The sequence below is a fragment of the Pseudorca crassidens genome, chromosome 2 (assembly GCF_039906515.1).
Source record: "Pseudorca crassidens isolate mPseCra1 chromosome 2, mPseCra1.hap1, whole genome shotgun sequence".
NCBI lineage: Eukaryota > Metazoa > Chordata > Mammalia > Artiodactyla > Delphinidae > Pseudorca > Pseudorca crassidens.
The window spans coordinates 2,186,637-2,205,789 of record NC_090297.1 but is presented as its reverse complement, the minus strand read 5'-3'; the positions used below and the strand labels follow the sequence as shown (position 1 = coordinate 2,205,789).

The 19,153-nt window shown below is 63.6% G+C and overlaps 1 protein-coding gene across 2 annotated transcripts in view; it reads right to left on the bottom strand.

The window, feature by feature from the left end:
* TP73 (tumor protein p73) overlaps positions 1–15,023 on the bottom strand; it is a 45,978-nt gene extending 30,955 nt beyond the window's left edge. For both annotated transcript variants that reach the window (XM_067717911.1, XM_067717920.1), the window contains exons 1-2: positions 14,937–15,023; positions 14,412–14,532 (exon numbers count right to left, since the gene is read on the bottom strand). In XM_067717911.1, coding sequence (XP_067574012.1) covers positions 14,412–14,532; positions 14,937–14,995 — 180 coding nt within the window. In that variant the 5' untranslated portion in view covers positions 14,996–15,023. The remainder of the gene's footprint in view (positions 1–14,411; positions 14,533–14,936) is intronic.
* Between the last annotated feature and the right edge of the window lie 4,130 nt (positions 15,024–19,153).

The window sequence follows — 19,153 nt, the reverse complement described above, 5'->3', positions numbered from 1 at the left end:
GCACATACGCTCTCTCCTCTCACGGGGCCTTGCCCCATCCTAGTCAGGGCCATGTGGAACTTTCCACACCTTGCTCTGGGCTGCCAGGGAGGCGTGTGCCTGCAGGACCTGCAGCCGGAGCCTCCGCCTGCAGACGGCGCTGCGGAGACAGTGAGGGCGCAGCCTGGACCCGAGAGCCTCCACAGGGTCTCCCAGGGGGGTCTGGGGTCTCAGGCTGCACCCCTGCCAGGCTCTGCGGAGGTGCCAGGAAACAGGCAGGTGACCCATGGGATGCAGAGATTTTTTTTTTAACCATCAGGAAACGAGCCCAGTCCACGCCCCACCTCCCAGCATGCTGAGAGCCTGGAAGGAAAGTGGGGAGCTTGGTGATCTGTCACAGGCCCAGCTCGAGGGGTACGGCAGGGGTATGGGCTCCTCTCTCCTCCCTGAGCACCACTGGGGGGCAGTCTGCCCTCACCTCCTGCCTGCGCCCCCAGAGCCTGAGCCACGTGTCCCCTGACATCCTTTAATCCATCCCTCTGTCCGTCTGTCTGTCCATCCTGCAGACGCTAAGCATGCCCCCCGCCTGCACCAGACACTGAGGACACCAAGGGGGCCATCATGGGGAGACGGCCCTCCTCAGTGGGGACAATTGTGACAAGTGCAATGAAAGGGCAGGGAGGGTGCTGCGGGATGGCACAGAGGGGAGGAGGGGGCAGCCCGCAGAACTGGGGACAGCCTGGACTTACTCAGTGAGTCCTGAGGGCCGACCCCGGCCCCTCCCTCCAGCTCTGAAGCCAGGACCAGCTTCCCGGCAGGGGGTGCAGCTCAGCCCTTCAACACACATCTCCCGGGCACTGCCCATGCCCTGGGAGACAGCGGTGGGCACAGAGACGCAGCCCGTACCCTGCACCCTCCAGCCTCCAGAGCTTAACTCCCATGAGGGGACAGCAGAGAAGCAGCGAACCAGGCTTCAGAACAGGTTGACGGCAAAGAAAGAAGACAAAAGCAACCCAGCGGGGGGCGGCCGGGCCAGGGGGCCTCCTCCAGGAAGATGCCACCGCCTGCCCAGGCACTGGGGAGGTCTAGACCCAGATGTCTGAGAGGGCCAGAGAGCCGCGGGGCCGAGGGCGGGACATTGCTCAGAGGAGCAGAACCCTCCCTCCGGGAGCCCACGGAGGACTGAACGCAGGAGGGACCCTCTAGCTCCGAGTCGAGTGGGAGCTGCACGGGGCCAGCACGATGCAGGTCAGGCTGACAGGCCCTAAAGAGCGGGATGCTGGGCGCCGCAGGAGGGGCCCAGGAACAGCTCCCAGGTGCTGGCCAAGTGAAAGAAGGAAGGAAGGTGGATTTTCCGCCAGCTGAGAAGGGACAGTCACCCATGGGGGGCAGAGGGGGATGTATTATGTGGAAGTGGGGATGCCAGAGGGCTGGCACTGCGGGGATAGACCTAGAACCTGGCGAAGGGGCAGGAGGCCGGGCCAGCGAGCCCGGCTGATGGGGCGACCCCTCTGTCCCCCTGAATCAGGCTCCGGCATCTCCTTCCGGAAAGGTCAGTACCTCCCTTGCACCCTCTCAGCGCACGGTAGGGAGAGGCTGCTGCTCTGTCCCCAGCCCAGGGCCTCCCTGCTCCCAGTTCAGCTCTGTCCTCTCCCAGCCACGGAACGGGACTGCCTCCTGCCAGGTCCCCAGAGGCCCGTCCTTTTTCTGTCCTCGTCGCCTCCCACCTCCCAGCATCGTGCCGCCCCTCCCCCCACTTCCCAGGCCGCCCCTCTCGTCTGCTTGGTGGCGTCTCTCCCTGTGCTCGGCTCCGACCCTCTCCCTGCGTGGGGCCCCACCCCGCCCTGACTGTGAACCCCACCTGTGCCAGACTCCCCAGTGGTCACCTCCACCCACACCCTCCAGCACGCAGGACTCCTGCCCCGAAGTGTCCAAGCGCTGCCCCAGCCAACGCGCCCCGGCTCCGCACCGCCCTCCCATCCGCGAGGCTCCAGAAGCCTGGGCGTTGGCCTCGGTCCTCTCCTGCCCTTATTCCAGAGATCAAACAGCCTCCCTCTCACCGATCACTTCCCACCACCTCCCACGATGCCTCCATTCCACTGGGCGGCCCTTGTTGGGCTCGACCTGCTTTGCCCGCACCGCACATCCCCTCCCTCCCTCCCTCCCTCCCGCGGCTTCAGAAACTCCACGCTTACTTCCATCCCACCTCCCACGGTCCTCCTCCGTCTGCTGCTTGCGTCTCACACAGGGCACAGTCAACGCAGAACGCTTACTTTTCACCCCAAATACCACTTCTTCAGTTTCCCAGCTGAATAAGTGATCATTCCCTTCACCCAGTCACCTGGGTCCAAACCCCCAGCCCATCAGCAGATCCCGTCTGTCTGGAACCCCAGGGCTCTCAGCCCCTCCCCTGCTCCCACCGGGTCCAAGGTGCCTACATCCCTCTCCATCCCAGGCCTCCAGCCGGCTCCCAGCCTTGCCCTGCCCTCCTGTGGTCTGCTCTCAGCACTGCAGCCCAGGCAGCTTCTAGAACTCACGAGGGATCACGCCCTCCTCCTGTGTGCCCTCATAGGCAGTAGCAGGCACTCAGCAAATATTTCTTAAAGCACTGATTGACTTTCCCCTCCTGGGGTCCTCCTGTCCAAGGCTGCCCCTCCTATAGGAGCTGTCCCGTCCGTAGCGACAGGTGGGACCCTGCTCCAGGTTGCAGGGGAGACCCAAGCGCTGTGCCCTCCCGTGCTACCCCAGCTCAGGGCACACACCTACGACGCCCACCATGGGCCTGGCCCATGGGACTGTGGCATGGGGCCAGGCCCAGTCACCCGAGACCAAGCCTTCGATGACCCTGCGGCCCAGATGGACCTGGGCCCGTCAACAGAGGCAGGCATGCGGGAGCCAGTGCTGTCCAGCACAGCCCTTCTCATCTCTTGCAAGTCTAAACTGATACACAGTGAAACAGGAGCCTGGGAGGCGGCTGGGTGGGGTCCCTGGATGCCCACCCAAAAGAGGAGTGGACGGGGAAAGTTGGAGAGTCTGGGTACTCTCCACGCTCATCCCATCTGAGAAGGGGCCCATGGGGCGTGCCCCTGGCTCCCTTCTGCCCCGTGAGCTGCTGGTCTGTGTAGGTGGGAGAAGATGCTTGGACCAGCAGTAAGCCCACCCCGGCACCAGCTGAAGGACCCCAGTAAGTGGGCCACGGCAGGGGGCTGTCCAGCCCTGACCGGGAAGCTGTGGGCCGTTGGCACAGCGCGGGCTACGGGCAGCAGCATCAGAACCGGGGCTCAGAATGGTGGGTCCCGGGGAGCTTCCCTGGTGGTCCAGCGGTTAAGACTCTGTGCTCCCCATGCAGGGCGCCTGGGTTCGATCCCTGGTCGATCCCTGGTCAGGGAACTAGATCCTACATGCCGCAACTAAAGGTCCCGGTGCAGCCAAATAAATAAATAAATATTTTTTTTAAAAAAGAGGTGGGGCTTCCCTGGTGGCGCAGGGGTTGAGAGTCCGCCTGCCGACGCAGGGGACACGGGTTCGTGCCCCGGTCCGGGAAGATCCCACGTGCCACGGAGCGGCTGTTCCCGTGAGCCATGGCCGCTGAGCCTGCGTGTCCGGAGCCTGTGCTCCGCAATTGGAGAGGCCACAACAGTGAGAGGCCCGCATACCGCAAAAAAAAAAAAAAAAAAAAAAAGAGGTAAAGAAAAAAAAGAAAGGTGGGTCCCACAGGAGACCCAGGCAGGGGCCCCGACAGCATCCTGCAGCTCCACACCCCCTTCCCTGCCCAGTGGGCTCGCGATAACCACAAAGGCGACCGCACGACCTCAAGTTCAACCCTTTTTGTTCATACCACTTCCCCTCTGCGTGCAGTGGTAAGATCACAGATACTCTCCCTCCGGGACGGAAACGGAGACACTTTCACAAATCCGTGCGACCCAGCCCAGCCCAGCCCAGCTGGCCCGGAAGGGGCTCCAGCAGCCTCTACCTGCCATCAGAGCTGCTCTAGGCACTTGCTGACCGAACGAATGAACAGGCCACGGTCATCCTGGGTCTACAGGAAGCCGGGTGATGATGAGATTGGCCATTGCTGGTCCCCAGGGTGGGGCGGCGGCGGCAGCAGGGTGGACGCCAGCGGCCCCCTGCTGCCGACAGCTCCTGCAGGAAGGCGACGCTCCAAGGCCCGGAGCCGGGGTGGGGGGGGCCCGTGCCTCCCATCACGGACCCCTCCCACTCCCTGAAAGGCGATGAGCTGCAGCCTCGGCTGACTTACACCGAGACACCCATTTCGTTCGAGAGAAAAGATTATACCAGAGTCCTGCGTGTCCGCGGGGCTTCTCAGCTGGCCGGGCAGGGACACTGGTCTCCAGGTCCCCGGGCCTCTGGCTCTGCCTTGGGTTCCGTGTATGACTACAGACCCCCAGGCGGCAGGGAGACAGTCCCTCCCGGCTTACGCACCATCTTCATGGAGAGGCTGGGGGTACAAGGCTGCTCCCCGGGGAGCCCCTGGCCACTGTATGAGCCCAGTGACAGGTGCTAGTGGGTAAATGAGTCAGTAACGGAATAAGTGACAGAAGGGAGCCATGAGGACTCTAGCTGTGGCCCGCCCGGGGCTGCACCCTTTTCCAGGGCTGGGTTTCAGATGAAAAGCTCATGCCGTGGGTGGGAGAGGCCATGAAGCTTCCAGATGTGAGTGAACGGAGCCAGTGCCTGGGTCAGCCCGTGTAGACGGGCCGTACACCCCTCACCCCTCCTGGGTCCCCCACACACGGCATTACTCTTCCCATGGCCTTGCCTGGGGACACCCACCTTTAGGCACAAAGACACGTACCTGTTCCAACACACAATGCGAACAACAGCACACACACCCACTGTCACTCACACGCTCAGACACGTGCACACAAACACACCTTCGGGCGCGCACAGGGCCAAGAGACCGCAGCTCTTTGTGGCTCTGCGCTCATGGCTCCTGTCCTCCACCCGCAGAGCTTGGCGACACCTGGACTCTGTCCAGCTGTCCATCCCAACCCTCTGCCCGTTGCTGGGTCTCCCACAGGGCAGGTGGTACCCGTGGCCCCCACGCCATCCACCTCCCCGGCAGGAAAAAGGCCCGGTGGGGAGCAGCTGAGCCCCAGCTCAACCTGCTCAACTAGCAGCCTGGTGACCGCTGGCCCCAGGGACTGGGCACACCTGGAAATGAGACCAGGTTCCCGGGGCTCAGGCCACAGGGGCCAGGCACAAGCTGCGGTCCCTTCCTTCCCTCTGCCCGGCCCACCGCCATCGTGAGGGGCAACAGGACACCTCGAAGCCAGCTTTCTGTGAGCCCCTGACCCACAGCTTGGCCGGCAGGAAACACTCCTGCCCCCACAGCCAAATGAGCAGCTTCCCAGGTGAGGATGCTCTTGTCCTGGGAGCAGGTGGTGGCAGCCCAACAGCCAGCCAGAGCCCAGGGAGCAAAGACAGCCTCCAGGGTACACTGAGCTCCTGCAGCCGGGGGCAGGGCCGGGCAGGTGGGGCAGCCCGCCCTAAGCCTCAGACAGCCCAAAGCCAGGGAGTGAGGGAAACCTGCACGTCTCTGGGGAGGGCCACTAGCTGACCAGACTCTCACCCACCCTCCTCCCCCTGGCTGTCGGTCCTGCCCAGCCAGTGGGCACTGGTCCCCAGAGCTTCTCCAGGATGGGCAGGCACCTGCCTCCGCGCCTGGGGCCGGCCCCAGCCCGTCGGCGCCTCCTGCCTGCCTCTGCTCACCCTGGATGGCGGCATCCCCTCCGGCCCCAGGTGCCGAGCAGGGCGACAGACAAGAGAATGCCCCGTGCATCCTCCACCACGGCAAAAGCCCCGCCAAGGCCCCCTGAAAAGGATGCACGACGCGCACCTACCGAGGCGAAGTGCTGCACGGGGTCACTGACGTACAGCATGGTGGGCGCACGGGGGTCTGCACACGCCGGGGAGCTGGCGTGCTGCGGGGCGAGGCATGGGGATGGGCGGCCGGGGAGCCGGGGGCAGGGGTGCGGCCGCCCGGCAGGGTGGACCCAGGCAGAGAGGCTCCGTGGCTAGGCGGGCAGAAGCACAGGACGCTGCAGAACATGTGGGCTGGCCGTGGGCACTTTGGCCCTCTCCATCTGCCTTGGTCCTGTCAACTAGCTGCATCTAACAACAAAACGGGCGGCCCACCCCTTTATTCCTCATGACTATTCATCAAAGTCCAGGGCAGGCCTCAGCTTGCCCACTGCTGGGTCGGACCGCACCAAGGCGGCTGCGCAGGGAGGGGGCGGCCGGGGGCCATGGGCCACCTCTGCAGTGAGGCTGCGCCTGGCTCCTTCTGAGATGCTGCCTACGGGAGGCCCTGGGGCCACAGGCCTCCACCCCAGAGCATCAGGGGGCCAGCCCGGGCCCTCAAGAGCTCGGGAGGCAGAGCCAGGCCACCGGGCAGGGAACAGATGGCGCTTCCGGCCCTGTGCCCAGGGTGGAGCGAATCTCACTCCTGCCTAGGGAATGTGGTGGCCCTCCAGGGCTGCTCCAAAGGGCTGAGCAGAGACGAGACGCACTCAGGGAGGTTTGCTGCCTGCGGAACCCCACAGGGAGCCTGGCAACGGAGTGAGCATCTGGGTGTGGCCCAACGCAGCCCAGAGCCCGCACCCCAGACGCTGCCCGGCCTGCCGCTGGCCGTGTCCCCACTGCTGCCGAGCCCCCGGAGTGAGAGGGAGGTGGTCCAGAAGGAGGACCGCTGGAGCCCCGCCCATCGCAGTGCATGGACGGCACTGCCCTCAGCGCTGCCAGGGGCTCAGAGATGGGGGCCTGCCTCCCCGGCGGCTTCGCGGTGCTCACAGCCACTCCCTTTCTGGAGGACCAACCACTGTAACTTAACCGTCTTTGACACCAAGTTGGCACAGGGGCTGGGATCATCCCTGGGAGATCAACCAGGCCCAGATCACGTGAAAGTGGATGTGAAGTTTCCAAGCCCCCAGAGCCCAGCTGCTTCCATCCCCCAAGGAGAGCTTAAAAACTCGCAAGGTGCCGAGAAGACGGCATGTAGACCCCGTCTCTCTCCCGGCCTGTCCTCGGCACATCCCGGGGAGCTGGGAGCAGCGGGGTTGCACAGAGGGAGGCCAGCCCGAGGAGCCCGTGACGTGTCCAGCCCCCCAGCTCCTCTGGCTGAGGGAAAGGGGGATCCCAGGCAGTGGACGTGCAGCCAGGCGCTGCCCCCAAGGGGCTGGGCCGGGAGCCCCCGGCTCAGGCTCTGGGCGCCTCGGCGGCTGCAGCCAGAAACACAGCTCAGCACATGCGGCCTGAGCCCCCGTGACTGCGTGCGGCCATCGCTGTTACTCCCAACGCACAGGTGTCCCCCACTCACAATGAGACATCAAGGTTTGGCGGGCAGACCGATGTTCAGGAAGGGCGTCTGCAGCGGGGCCCCGGCTGCAAGTTCTGGCCAGAGGCAGCGGCCGAGAGCCTTCCTAACGGGACGCCCGCAGGCGGGAAGGCCGGGGTGGGGTGGGGGAGGGGGGGAGGGGGGGAGGGGGGGAGACTGTCGGTCAGTGAGATCCCTGTGGGTGTTGCCAGGGCTTCTCCCAAGAGGGCCGGGGGGCTTGGCAGGTGGCTGGATGGAGGGACACACAGGCAGGTAGGAGAGGAGGGGGAGGGCCTGGGCTCAAGCACAGGACGTTGCGCAACATGGGGTAAAATTCGAGTTGATCAGAAGCGACGCTGTCTGGGTGGGCCTGACCTAATCAGGGCAACCTCCTCCTGATGGCCTCAGGAGCAAACCGCCAGGCTGTGGAGGGCCCACGTGGCAGGGTGCGGCGGGCGGCCTCTAGAAGCCGAGAACAGTGGCCCTGGGCCAATGGCCAGTGAGAACCTGAAACTGAGCTCTGCCAACAACCAGGGCCTGGAAGAGGTCCCGGCCTCAGACAAGATGGCAGAGTCCTCACTGATACTTTGAGTACAGCCTGGTGAAACCCTGAGCAGGGGGCCCAGTGGGGACACGCAGGACCCCCGACCCACAGAAGCCGTGAGACAACAAACAGGTGCTGCTTTAAGCCCCTCCGTTGGCGGTGACGTGTCACGCAGCACAGCTGAGTAATGCAGCAGGGGAGCGAGCAGGCAGGCAAAGACCTTGGGCAGAAGACGGCCAGGGCTCCGCGGGACCCTGGACGGCTGGCGCGGCCGAAGGGCAGCCTTGGCCTCGGTCTGCACTCGGGCTCAGGCCTGCAGGGCACAAGGCAGGGCCCAGGAGGGGCTGGCCACACGTGTGCCCAGACTGGAGGCTGCCCACAGGGAGGCAGGGTCAGGTCGGGAAGACCTCCTCTCTTGAGCCCTGCTGGAAGCACTGAAGGCCCAGGTGCCACGCCCCACCCACACTGCGGGGGCACCTGCGGCCTGAGAACCAGCACGGTCCCCACAGCGTGAGCCTGGGCCAGACTGGGATTCCCAGCGTGGACGAGAGCACGTTTCCAGCTCTCAAAGTGCCGGAGCTCCGGCACCTGCCCCAGAGCATCACCCACTTCCTGCACATTTATCCAAAATCCTGGCCATCCTGGGACAGGGAACGGGGAGCCGGGGCCCCTGTCCCCAGGAACTCTTCCTGGCTTAGTCCTCAGCTGCCAGCGCTGCCCTCCCAAGTCACCCCGCCGGGCCCGCGGCACCTGCTCTTCTGAGTTTAACCTACCGGGACTCCACCCCACGGACTACTTCCGCAGGACTCGCGGCAGCAGGGCAGGGGGGATATTTTCTTGCACGGCCCACCTGCGCAGGAAGGGGTGAGTCACCAGAAGGGCACCAGTGATGTGTCAACTCCAGGTCAAACTCCTCACACCACCTGCGGACACCCACAGGCAGGTGGCTCTGTGATCCGGTGGCTGGCGGGGCTCACCGTCCCCGAGCTCCGGCCCTACGTCCTCGGGGCGGCAGGCCCTCCCTCAGCCCACCGGATCCCTCTGGGGGCTGGCTCTGTTCCCTGACAATGCCTGCTCCAGGGAGTGTACTACCGGACTGCGCCCTCCTTGCTCCCAGGCCTGGGGAGAAACGCCCCCTCCCCAGGCCAGGAAGCCCTGTCCTGCGTGACCGCTGGGGTCTCAAGGTCCCGAGTGGCTGCAGGTTCTAACCCTGGTGTCTGTCCCCTGCGTAGCTCACTGGGCACCTGGGGAGAGGCCGGCAGGGCTCCAGGGTGGATCAGCCCCCAGACACAGCCCCCTCTACGGCCCAGGCGCCCACAACAGCTGTCACCGGAGAAAGGCGCCGGGAGAGGCGGGAAGGGATGCAGGGAGGGGGCAGGCATGGGCAGCCAGGGTGGCAGGAGGTGCTCAGACTCCGGGAGGATGGGCAGGAGAGACAGGGAAGGGATGGTCAGGGAGGAGAGCCCGCCAGCCTCAACCTCAACCAGCCCCATCCTCAACCGAGCTCCCCTTTCCTCCATCTCAACCTTTCGAGCATCGTCACAGCTGGCCAGAACCCTGCCCCCTTCCATTTTATTGGAGGCTTTCGGGATCCCAGTGCCCCCATCAGGGATCGAACCCAGGCCCCTCGGCGGTGAAAGCACCAAGTCCTAACCACTGGACCGGCAAGGAAGTCCCCCTGCCCCCGTTTTGTCCTGAGGGACACTGAGAATCAGAAAGCCTGGATGGCCCAAAGCCCAGGCCCAGACCAGCACGGGGTGCATACGGCCGCTGCCTGCTCGGGACCCCATGAGCGCTCACCATGGGGGGCTTCATCCTGTCCATGCTCCTCTCAGACTGTGAGGGCCTCCAGGGCCAGGGGAGACCCTACAAGGTTCCCCTTGTCACCACACCCGCCGGGGGCCCAGGGGTCACCTCCCACCTCGTGTCCTCTGGGCAGCCCTCATTTCGAGCCCACAGGAGGCCGGGTGTTCCCCTCTCTCCCCTTGCAGGAGTTGGGGGCCTATTTTATAGGTGCCTGTCATGGGTGAGCCGCCGGGGGTCTACAGGGACAGCTAGAACTGGAGGCCACCACACAGAGCAGGAGCTCCACCGAAGGGCCCCAAGGTGGACCTGGGGCACTGGGTCCTTCCCTGGCACAGCAGGCTCTGGGGCTGGAAGCAGCTGCTCCCGGGCCCTCCCTGGCTCCACTGTTCTGGGTTCCAGGGGGAACAGCTCTCTTAAACTCAGCCCATGTCCCTGGTCTCAGCATCACGTCTAGTGTTTGTCATGCGTTCCTACAGGTCAGGCACCATCAGTCTTCCTCGCAACCTTGGCTTAGATCCTCACTGGCCCATTCTACAGACAAGAAAACTGAGGCCCAGAGGGTCAAATAACTCTCCAAGCAAAGAAGAGGCAGGGGTGGGATCTGACCTCCGAGCCCCCGACGCCCTTTGCACCATCTCGGCCCTGTGGTGCGGTGGACCCTGGCTGCAACGACCTCAGGGAGCTCAGTGTCCCCACCAAGAATCTGTGCTCTGGGACTCCTCCAAGGCCGAGGGGCCAAGTGCTCCCACAGGGGCCCTTCTCCTTCTCCTTTAACTGCCCGACTCGGCTTCCTCAGCTGCCCAGCATGGGAGGAGGGTGGTCCGAGGCCCCACAGGGCTGGCGGAGCCTCTGCTGGGACCCCATACGGCCTGTCACCCCAGGTCCCCAAGTGAGGGCACCGAGGCTCAGAGACATGGGGACTCGAACCCGGGACAGACTGGCTCCTCGGGCGAGGCCCCTCCCACTCCGCCTGTTCCCACCGGCCACTGAAGCAGCGGTTAAGGGCGTCCCGGGGGTCCGCAACGGCCTGTTTCCTGACAGGGCCGGGGTGCTGCTCAGGAACCTGCAGGTCCGGCAGGAAGTAATCTGCTTGGTCACCAAGGCAACCGAGCAGGGTGGAGACCCAAGGCCCCGAGACCACAGTGTGTGCCACCCGCAAGGACCAGTGTCCCCCGAGGCGACGGCTGTGCCTGCCTCGGCCTCAGCCTTTTCCTGGATGAGCCCCACGACCCAGTTGGGGGGGTGGCCCCAGAGCCCGGGGCTGGGGTACGGGCACCCTTCATCTCAGAGGACAGCGGCCAGAGGGAGCGGCATGGGGGCCCGTGTGTGTATGCGTGTGTGTGCACGAGTGCGCGCACGCGTTCACATGGGCCTGAATCGTGACTACAGGGCGGGTGGCGAGTGCGAACTTTTGACTCTGCAGCTGCTGCTTTCTTGACCTGGAGCCTGGCCTGGGGAGCACTTGACCTGTTACCAGCCTGGAGGAGGGGCTACCCCCCTCCCCGCCGAGCCCCAGGCTTTCCCTGACGAGGGACCTGCTGGTGGGTGGGAATGGAGCCACGGGGGTGGGGCTGAGGCACTCAGGAGTCCCCACCCGCACCCCAGCATCACCAGGTCGCCCTCAGCAGCACAGCGTCTGCCGGGGCTGTTTTCTGGCCAGAGGGTCAGGTCTTCTCAGCCTCCAGTCTGGACTTTAAGACAACACCACCCAGTTCAACTCTGTGGGGCTTCCTGCCTGCACCCTGGACTCCGTGGGCCCCTGCTCCAGGCCTCTGGACGCATCAGGCAGAGGCCCTTCTGCAAGGCAGCTAGGCAGTGGGCTCCGCAGCCAGCTGCCCAGCTGTCCAGCTGTGTCTCTGAGCCTCGCCTTTCCCTCTGGGCTGCGCTGGGCTACATGAGGGTGAGGGCTGGGCTACACGATGTCAGGCAGGGGTCAGGATGTGGCGTTCGGAGGGGGCCTGGCTCCCCACACCTACCCCTGCCCCCAGCCAGGGCCAGCGTGGTTCTGGGCACCCCCACCTCTGGGAACCTGCAGGACTTTTACTAAGAGGCGTGGCGCTAGCTGAGAGGCTCGGCCCTCTTGTTGGCAGAGGTGAGAGGCCCCATCCTGGTTACCCCACGGCTGGTGGGAGGGGTGTCCTGCCCTCCCTGGCCCAGACCTTCTCAGCATCAGGCATCCTCCCTGGAGGGGGGGCACCCCACCCCACAGGAGCCCAGAGCTGGTCCGCTCCTGACACTGGGTCGTTGGGGTCCCCTGGGCCTACTGCCCTCCAGGGGGTGAGCTGGGCAGCTGGGGGGAGGGGAGGTGGGGGCTTCTGCAACTACAGAGACAGGCCTCTTAGGAGACCGCATTCAGAGGCCCTCCCTCCCTGGAGCCTGGGGGCAGCTCCTGTCCCTCCCCAGAGTGGATGTAGGGTGAGTGGCTGACAATTTGCTTTTCTTTTTTTTTTTTGCGGTACGCGGGCCTCTCACTGTTGTGGCCTCTCCCGTTGCGGAGCACAGGCTCCGGACGCGCAGGCTCAGCGGCCATGGCTCACGGGCCCAGCCGCCCCGCTGCATGTGGGATCCTCCCGGACCGGGGCACGAACCCGCGTCCCCTGCATCAGCAGGCGGACTCTCAACCACTGCGCCACCAGGGAAGCCCTGCCTGACAATTTGCTTTTTGATTGTAAAGTAAGTGCCTGACATTAGGCTGTGGATGGGTGAGGCGCCCACTTCAAAGACATGCACCTCGACAGCTATACAACTATAGGTCAAGAGCCCAGCTGCCTCATCCCCGAAGGCTCCCGTTCAGAAAGCCCTGGGTGACCAGATAATGGACCTTGGAGTGACCCCACTTCTCCCTTTCACAGTTTAATTCCACTGTTATGTTTTAAATTCACCAATAACGAATCAACCCCCCAAACCCTAGGCACCCCATCCTCAGCCCCAATAAAGGCAGAGCCCTGGGTCTCCTCTCTCTCTCTCTCTTTCTCTCCCCCGCCACCCCACCCCACAGTGCAGGTAGCAGGGCTCAGGTGAACACCCCAGGCATCCTAGCCCAGAGCATCACTATTGACAGGTTGAGACCCACCCAAGACAGTGGCGCCAGGACACTAATGTCCAGGAGGGGCGACTGGGACCATGAAAGGTCAGGACCCTTGGCCCCTGTGGAGATGTTGGCAGACAGGAAATGGTCCAAAGGGACAGGGCAGCACTACCTGGCCCCGCCCAGGCCCAGCATCTGCCTCGGTTTCCTCACCTGTAAAATGGGACTATAACAGGCAGATGTTTCTGCTCTGATGGTGTTCTGAGCAGAGGCAGGAGGCCTGAGCTGGGCAGGCAGATTCCTCAGGTCCACTCTGAGAGGATCCTCAGAAGCAAGGATGTCACAGGGAGCTCACTGCCCCCCAGACCCCCACCTGCCCCAGTTGCGACTACCCGAGCAGGTGCCTTCTCCTCGCCCCATGCGGGCCAGCGGGCCCTGGGCCAGCCCAGCATCCGAGACGGACACTGACGTAGGACGTAGGGACCCTTCCTCATCCCCCACCCCCTTGACCCTGACTCGTTCCCACGACCGGAGCCCCCATGGTCTCCACTGTTCACCAGATGCCTTGGACGGGTGTGTGTTGGGGTGAGGGCTCCGATCTGGAAGGGGGCTTTAGGGAGAGGGGCCCAGACTCTGAGCGCCCCCCCCCCCCCCCGCCTCCAGAGTTCCCAGCTCCGTCTCCCTCCTGCACCCTGGCCCTGGCCTGGTGTGGTGCCCCAAGGCCACTGTGCTGGGCTGTGGGGGCCAGCGGCCATCCAGTGAGCCGCCATCCAGGGGGCCCCCATCTGGGGAGCTGCAAGCGGCAGATCCAGGTGCCTCCCTCACGCACTTAGCCAAGGTCCCACAACAAGTCCCCGTCTGAAGGAGCTGCACAGCAAGCCTGTGGGCAGGACGGAGCAGCCCCGGGTCCCGCAGAGGCTGTCCCAAGGAGGTGACCACAGGGGGCGCTGGGGACGGCAGGCGTCGCTGGGCCTCCCCGGGGCCAGGGGTCCTCATACACCCTCTTGTGTCTCTCCTGCCCCCCACCTCCTGGCCCACCAGTGCCTGGCAGTGGGCGGCCAGGGAGAGAGACAGGAGTGTGGCCACCACCCGTTTATCACAACCCTCCTCCAGCGTGGCAAGGCCTGAGACACCGCAGGGCTGGCGGCTGTCAGGGCCTCAGGTGCCCCTGCATCCCCCACCCAGCCCCCCTCCTCTGGAAACAGCAGCTCCAGCTTCCTTCGGGGCGCTCTTCCCCATAAGTCAGTGCGGCTGGTGGGCAGAGCCCACACCACTCCACTCCATCCTGATCCTGTTTCAGGGGACCCAGGCCATCAGAGGCACAGGGATGGCTCAGCGATAGGCATTCAGAGGTAGGCATGCTGGACTCTGGGCAAAGAGGGGTCCTTCCCCACAGGGAGGGGGATGATGATGGAGCCTTTCCCATGAGAGGAGACGCTGCCTAAGAACAAAGCCACCACGGGGGAAGCAGAGCAAGAGACAGAGAGGCAGCTGTTGGAACACCTGGATCCAGCCATGCCTGAAGGCCTTCCTACACCTGGACTGACAGTTACATGAGCTGATACATCTTCCACTTTGCCATCTGAAATGTGCTGACAAACCCAGAGAGGAAGCCGTACACCCGAGAGCCTGTTTCCTGGTTCTGCAGGCTCCCAGGACAGGACAGTCCACATTTACTGCCCCCACCCCGAGTCCTCCGCAGAGGGCAGCCCACTCACCATGACAGAAGTGGTCATGCCCTGCAGGTGGAAGACATCCATGCTGGCCTCCGCACCGCCCACCACCTCATCATTCCCCTGGCCCGACTGGGGAAGGTCGAAGTAGGTGCTGTCCGGCTCCCTAGACAGAAGAGGGAAACAGAACAGAGAGCACAGCCATCAGCCCAGATGGCCCAGGCCTGGAGCTCAAGGCCAGCCCGCAGCTCCCGGGGGGGGCCTCCCTCTCCCACCTCCACGGATTCCTTCAGTCCCTTGTCTCCTCCACTCCTTCCCTGACCCTCAGCCCCTGCGGCCTCCGGCCCCCTTACCCTACCAGCCTCTCCAGGGCTGGTGTGAGTGCCAGGCTGGCGTGGCCACACACAGGCTTTGTCCCCTGGACCCAACCCCTCTGGAGGGCTGGTCAGAGGAAGAAGCCCAGACATTGGACCCTGCATCCCCAGGAGAAAGCCCAAGGCAGCAGCTCCCTGTCCAGCCCCCGAGTCCATCGCAGCCCCCGAGTCCAGCAGGCTCAGACGAGGTACTCACAGAGAGCTCCAGAGGTGCTGGAACGTGGCCCCCTCGTCGGTGGCGGTGGACTGCGACATCTTCCCACTCCCGGCCGAGGGCAGCTCGCTCTGCCAGGAGGAAAGGACAAGAGTGCGGGTTGGGAGGGCATCCTCTGCGCTCCTCAACCAGCATCCTCGGGCACAGGTGGTAGGCGGGGCCGACAATGACCACCCGAGGACACCCTGGCGTGCTAACCAGGCACACGCCCTTCACCCAGCCCCTCCCTTCATCCTGCCCTCTCTGGGGGTGGGAGCCGAGGCCTGGGGGTGGGCAGCCTGGCTTCAGACCCGGCTGGGGGCCTGGGCAGCAGGAGCTTCTCAAAGCCGCCACCCGTGAAATGGGGGTGACAGCAGCATCCCCTCATGGGGCTGCTGCAGGGCCCCTTGGGAGCACGAATTTCAAGTCTCTACTAGATAAGTCAGAAAGAGAAAGACAAATACCATATGAAATCACTTACATGTGGACTCTAAAAAAAAATGACACAAATGAACTTATATACGAAACCAAAACAAACTCACATAGAGAACAGACTTGTGGTTGCCCAGGGGGAGGGGGCTGGGGGAGGGATGGAGTGGGAGTTTAGAGTGAGCAGCTACAAACTAGTATGTATAAACAGGTGAACAACAAGGTCCTGCTGTACAGCACAGGGAATTATACTCAATATCCTGTGATAAACTGTAATGGAAAAGAACATGAAAAAGAATGCATACACGTGTGTAACTGAGTCACTTTGCTGTACAGCAGAGATTAACACTACTTTGTACTTCAACTACACTTCAATAAAAAATAAATTAAAAAATAAAAACAAAACAAAAAAAAAAGTCTCTGCTGTGCCCGGGTCATAATTACACTGGAACACGCGTGGTCATTATTATTACGAACTGTATCTCTAGGTTTGGCCTGGGGGGTGGCTCAAGCCAGGTTTGGGGGCTCCTGAGGCCCCAGCAGCTGGCGACGCTTAGATCCCAGGTGCCCCCTGGGAGGGGCGTGTGCAGGGCACACCGGAGGCTGGAGCTGAGGCCCTGGTACGAGCCTGGCTGTGCCCGATTGCTGCAGGCTGGGCGGCCTTTCACCTCTGATGTGGGATCCTTGCGTACGGCCTGGACACAAAAGCAGCGTCAACCCCACGAGGCAGCCGCCAAGGCCGAGGCCGAGAAGCTTCTGTCACTGGAGGGGTCACTGCACGAGTGGCCCCCCTTCAAGGAGATGCCCAGGGCTTGGGGCATCCTGACTCAGTGCCCGCTGGCCTTTGTCCCCACTGTCACCCCTCCTGAGGGCCTCCATGCCCACCCGAAACAGCCACCCAGGAGGAGGTGGCGGTGACCACACCGGGCACATCTTGAACCCTTATCCTACGGTAGGGGGGAGGGGCAGGGAAACCAGAGCCCACCCTGCCCACTGCCCCCACCCAGGCCAAGGTGATGTCTCCCCTGGGCCAGCCTCCAGGCTCTTGGCAAGGGGCCACGGGAATCAGCTTGGCCACCGCCTGGCAGGGCCCAAGCGGGCAGGCCCGGGCCCAAGCGGGCAGGCCCGGACCTGCCCACGGCCGTCGGGGGAGGGAGGGTGCGGCCTGCAACCTTTTGGACAGACTTCGTCTGTTCCCAGGCGGTGGGCCCCGAGAGAGGCCGGTGGCCTGTTCCCGGGGCTGCCACGTGCCAGGCCGCCGTCCCTGGAGCAGCGGCACGAGCTGGGAGGGGCCGGGCGGGGCCGAGCGAGGATGGCCGGGACAAAGAGCTTGGAAAGTGCTGGCCACAGACCAACTCTCCAGCAGGCTCGGAGGCCACTCCACCCACTCTCAGGAGACCAGGGCTCAGAGAGGTTATGTGACATGCCGAGGTCACACAGCATAGCTGTAAGTGCAGGGACACCCAAGTGGTTTTCTCAGAATTGGAAATTAACGTAGTCATGCCTCCTCCCCCCTTCACCTCAAACCCTCAGCACACAATCCACAGGATTTTAACAAGGGGCGGGTCAGCGCTCACTTGCATGCCTCCTGTGCTGGGGAGATCACTCCTATCCTGGGCTGAGCTATCCAAAACCCAGCAGAGCTGAGTAAGGCGTGGAGCTGGCCATGTGGTAACGCAGAACGGGGTGGACTTGGTAGGAAGCAGAACATGCCGGCCGGAGCAGGTCACTGTGCCGAAGCTGGGCGGAAACGCACCCTCACCCACTCTCCAAGGCTGGTCCTTTTTGGATGAGCAGAGATTAGTCAGAGGGGCCTCTTGGTGTGGGCAGGGTGTACCAACACGAGGCTCAACTGGCCCAGGCCATTTGGTCCCACCCCCTTCATTTTGCTAATGGACCATCTAAGCCCAGAGACAGACAATGCCTTGACTAACATCACACAGCAAGTGGACGGCAAGATCCTGTCCCTGGTCACGGCAGCACCATTCGCAACAGTGGAAAGGTGGAAGCGGCCCGAAGGTGCATCAACGGATGAACAAATAAACAAAGCCTGGTCGGTCCACACGCTGGAATATTACTCCATCATGAAAAGCAATGATCGCGCACACCGGCCATGTCACTATGAACCTCGGAACATCATGCTGAGTGAAAGAGCCACGTGCTATACGAGTCCATTTATGAGACGTCCGGAACAGCTGAGTCCACAGAGGCGAAAGGCAGACTGGCGGTTGCAGGGGCTGGGGGCAGGGCATGGGGGGGCTGCTGGCGGTTGCAGGGGCTGGGGGCAGGGCATGGGGGGGCTGCTGGCGGTTGCAGGGGCTGGGGGCAGGGCATGGGGGGGCTGCTGGCGGTTGCAGGGGCTGGGGGCAGGGCATGGGGGGGCTGCTGGCGGTTGCAGGGGCTGGGGGCAGGGCATGGGGGGGCTGCTGGCGGTTGCAGGGGCTGGGGGCAGGGCATGGGGGGGCTGCTGGCGGTTGCAGGGGCTGGGGGCAGGGCATGGGGGGGCTGCTGGCGGTTGCAGGGGCTGGGGGCAGGGCATGGGGGGAGACTGCTGGAGTAAGACAGGGGCGATGGTTGCCCGACACTGTGAATGAGCTAAACGCCACTGGAGGGTTTGCTGTAAAGGGGTTAGCTTTATGTTACGTGTATTTCACCTCAATAAAGCTGCATGGAAGTTAAAGACAGTTTCTCCGAAAGCCCAGCCCCAGTTCTCAGCAGCCCCTGCCGCCCAGCATCTGGGGAGGCAAGTCAGCACTGGGAATCTCCCCGAGGCCCCCTCCCTCCCCTGGCTCCCACACCTCCCTCCCCACAGAACAGCCGGGAGGGGGGACAGAGGCCCGCACTCTGGGGGACACAACCAGCATTTTCACCCCACCCCCTGCTTCACCCCAAGCTGCCGGGGTCAGAGGCGCCTGCACCACACAGGCCGGCTCTGGCTCGGTGACAGACCTGCAGGTGCCCGGCCCTCTGGGGAAGCGGTGGAGGGGGGGGTGTCCTACACCCACCCCACCAGCCCTCACCACCAGGACTGAAGACGGAGACTGCTCAGCCTTACTGATGCAAGGGGTGGTCCCGGGTCACCAAACTCCACTGCCTTCAGCAGATCCTGCTGCCTCTGCCCCCAGTACACCCTCAGACCCAGGACTCTGTGTCTGCTTTTAGCCAACACCCCAGGACTCACAGTGACTCTAGGACAGACCTCCCCGCCCGCCGCGGGGCGGGGAGAGCAACACACAGGTTCACCTCACCCACTGAGGGGCCCCTTTGGCTGTGTCCACCCGAGGACGGCACCAGCCTCTGACGGTGACTCCCACACGGGTTCTCCATCGGCAAAACGGGTCCAGAAACCTGCCCTGCCCAGAGAGCCTGGAGGACTTGACCCAGGAAGCCATGCAGCGCCCATACCTCCAACTTCCCTGGAAAACTCTGCAGAGCAGGCTGCACTGGGCTATGAGTGACAGAGCCGCAGACCTGGTTCCTGCAGGCGCCAGGGAGCACCCGCCTGGGCCGGAGCTGGGCGTGAGGAAGCAGCACAACTGATGTCCGGCCTCAGGCTGCCCCCCGCAACTGGAACCTCCCCCAGAGCTCCATGGGCCCAGCCCTCTCTCCCCTAGGGCAGGGACAGTATATTCCCTTTACTCACTAGCAGCATTTCGGCCAAGGTGGCCAAGGTTTGCAGAGGTGAGAAAAAGAAAGCAATTCTAAAATCACTTCCTGCACATTAAATCCAGTTTCCCCGACATGCACTTCAAATTTGGAAATGTGCTCACAGTGGAAACTGCTTTTGCAAA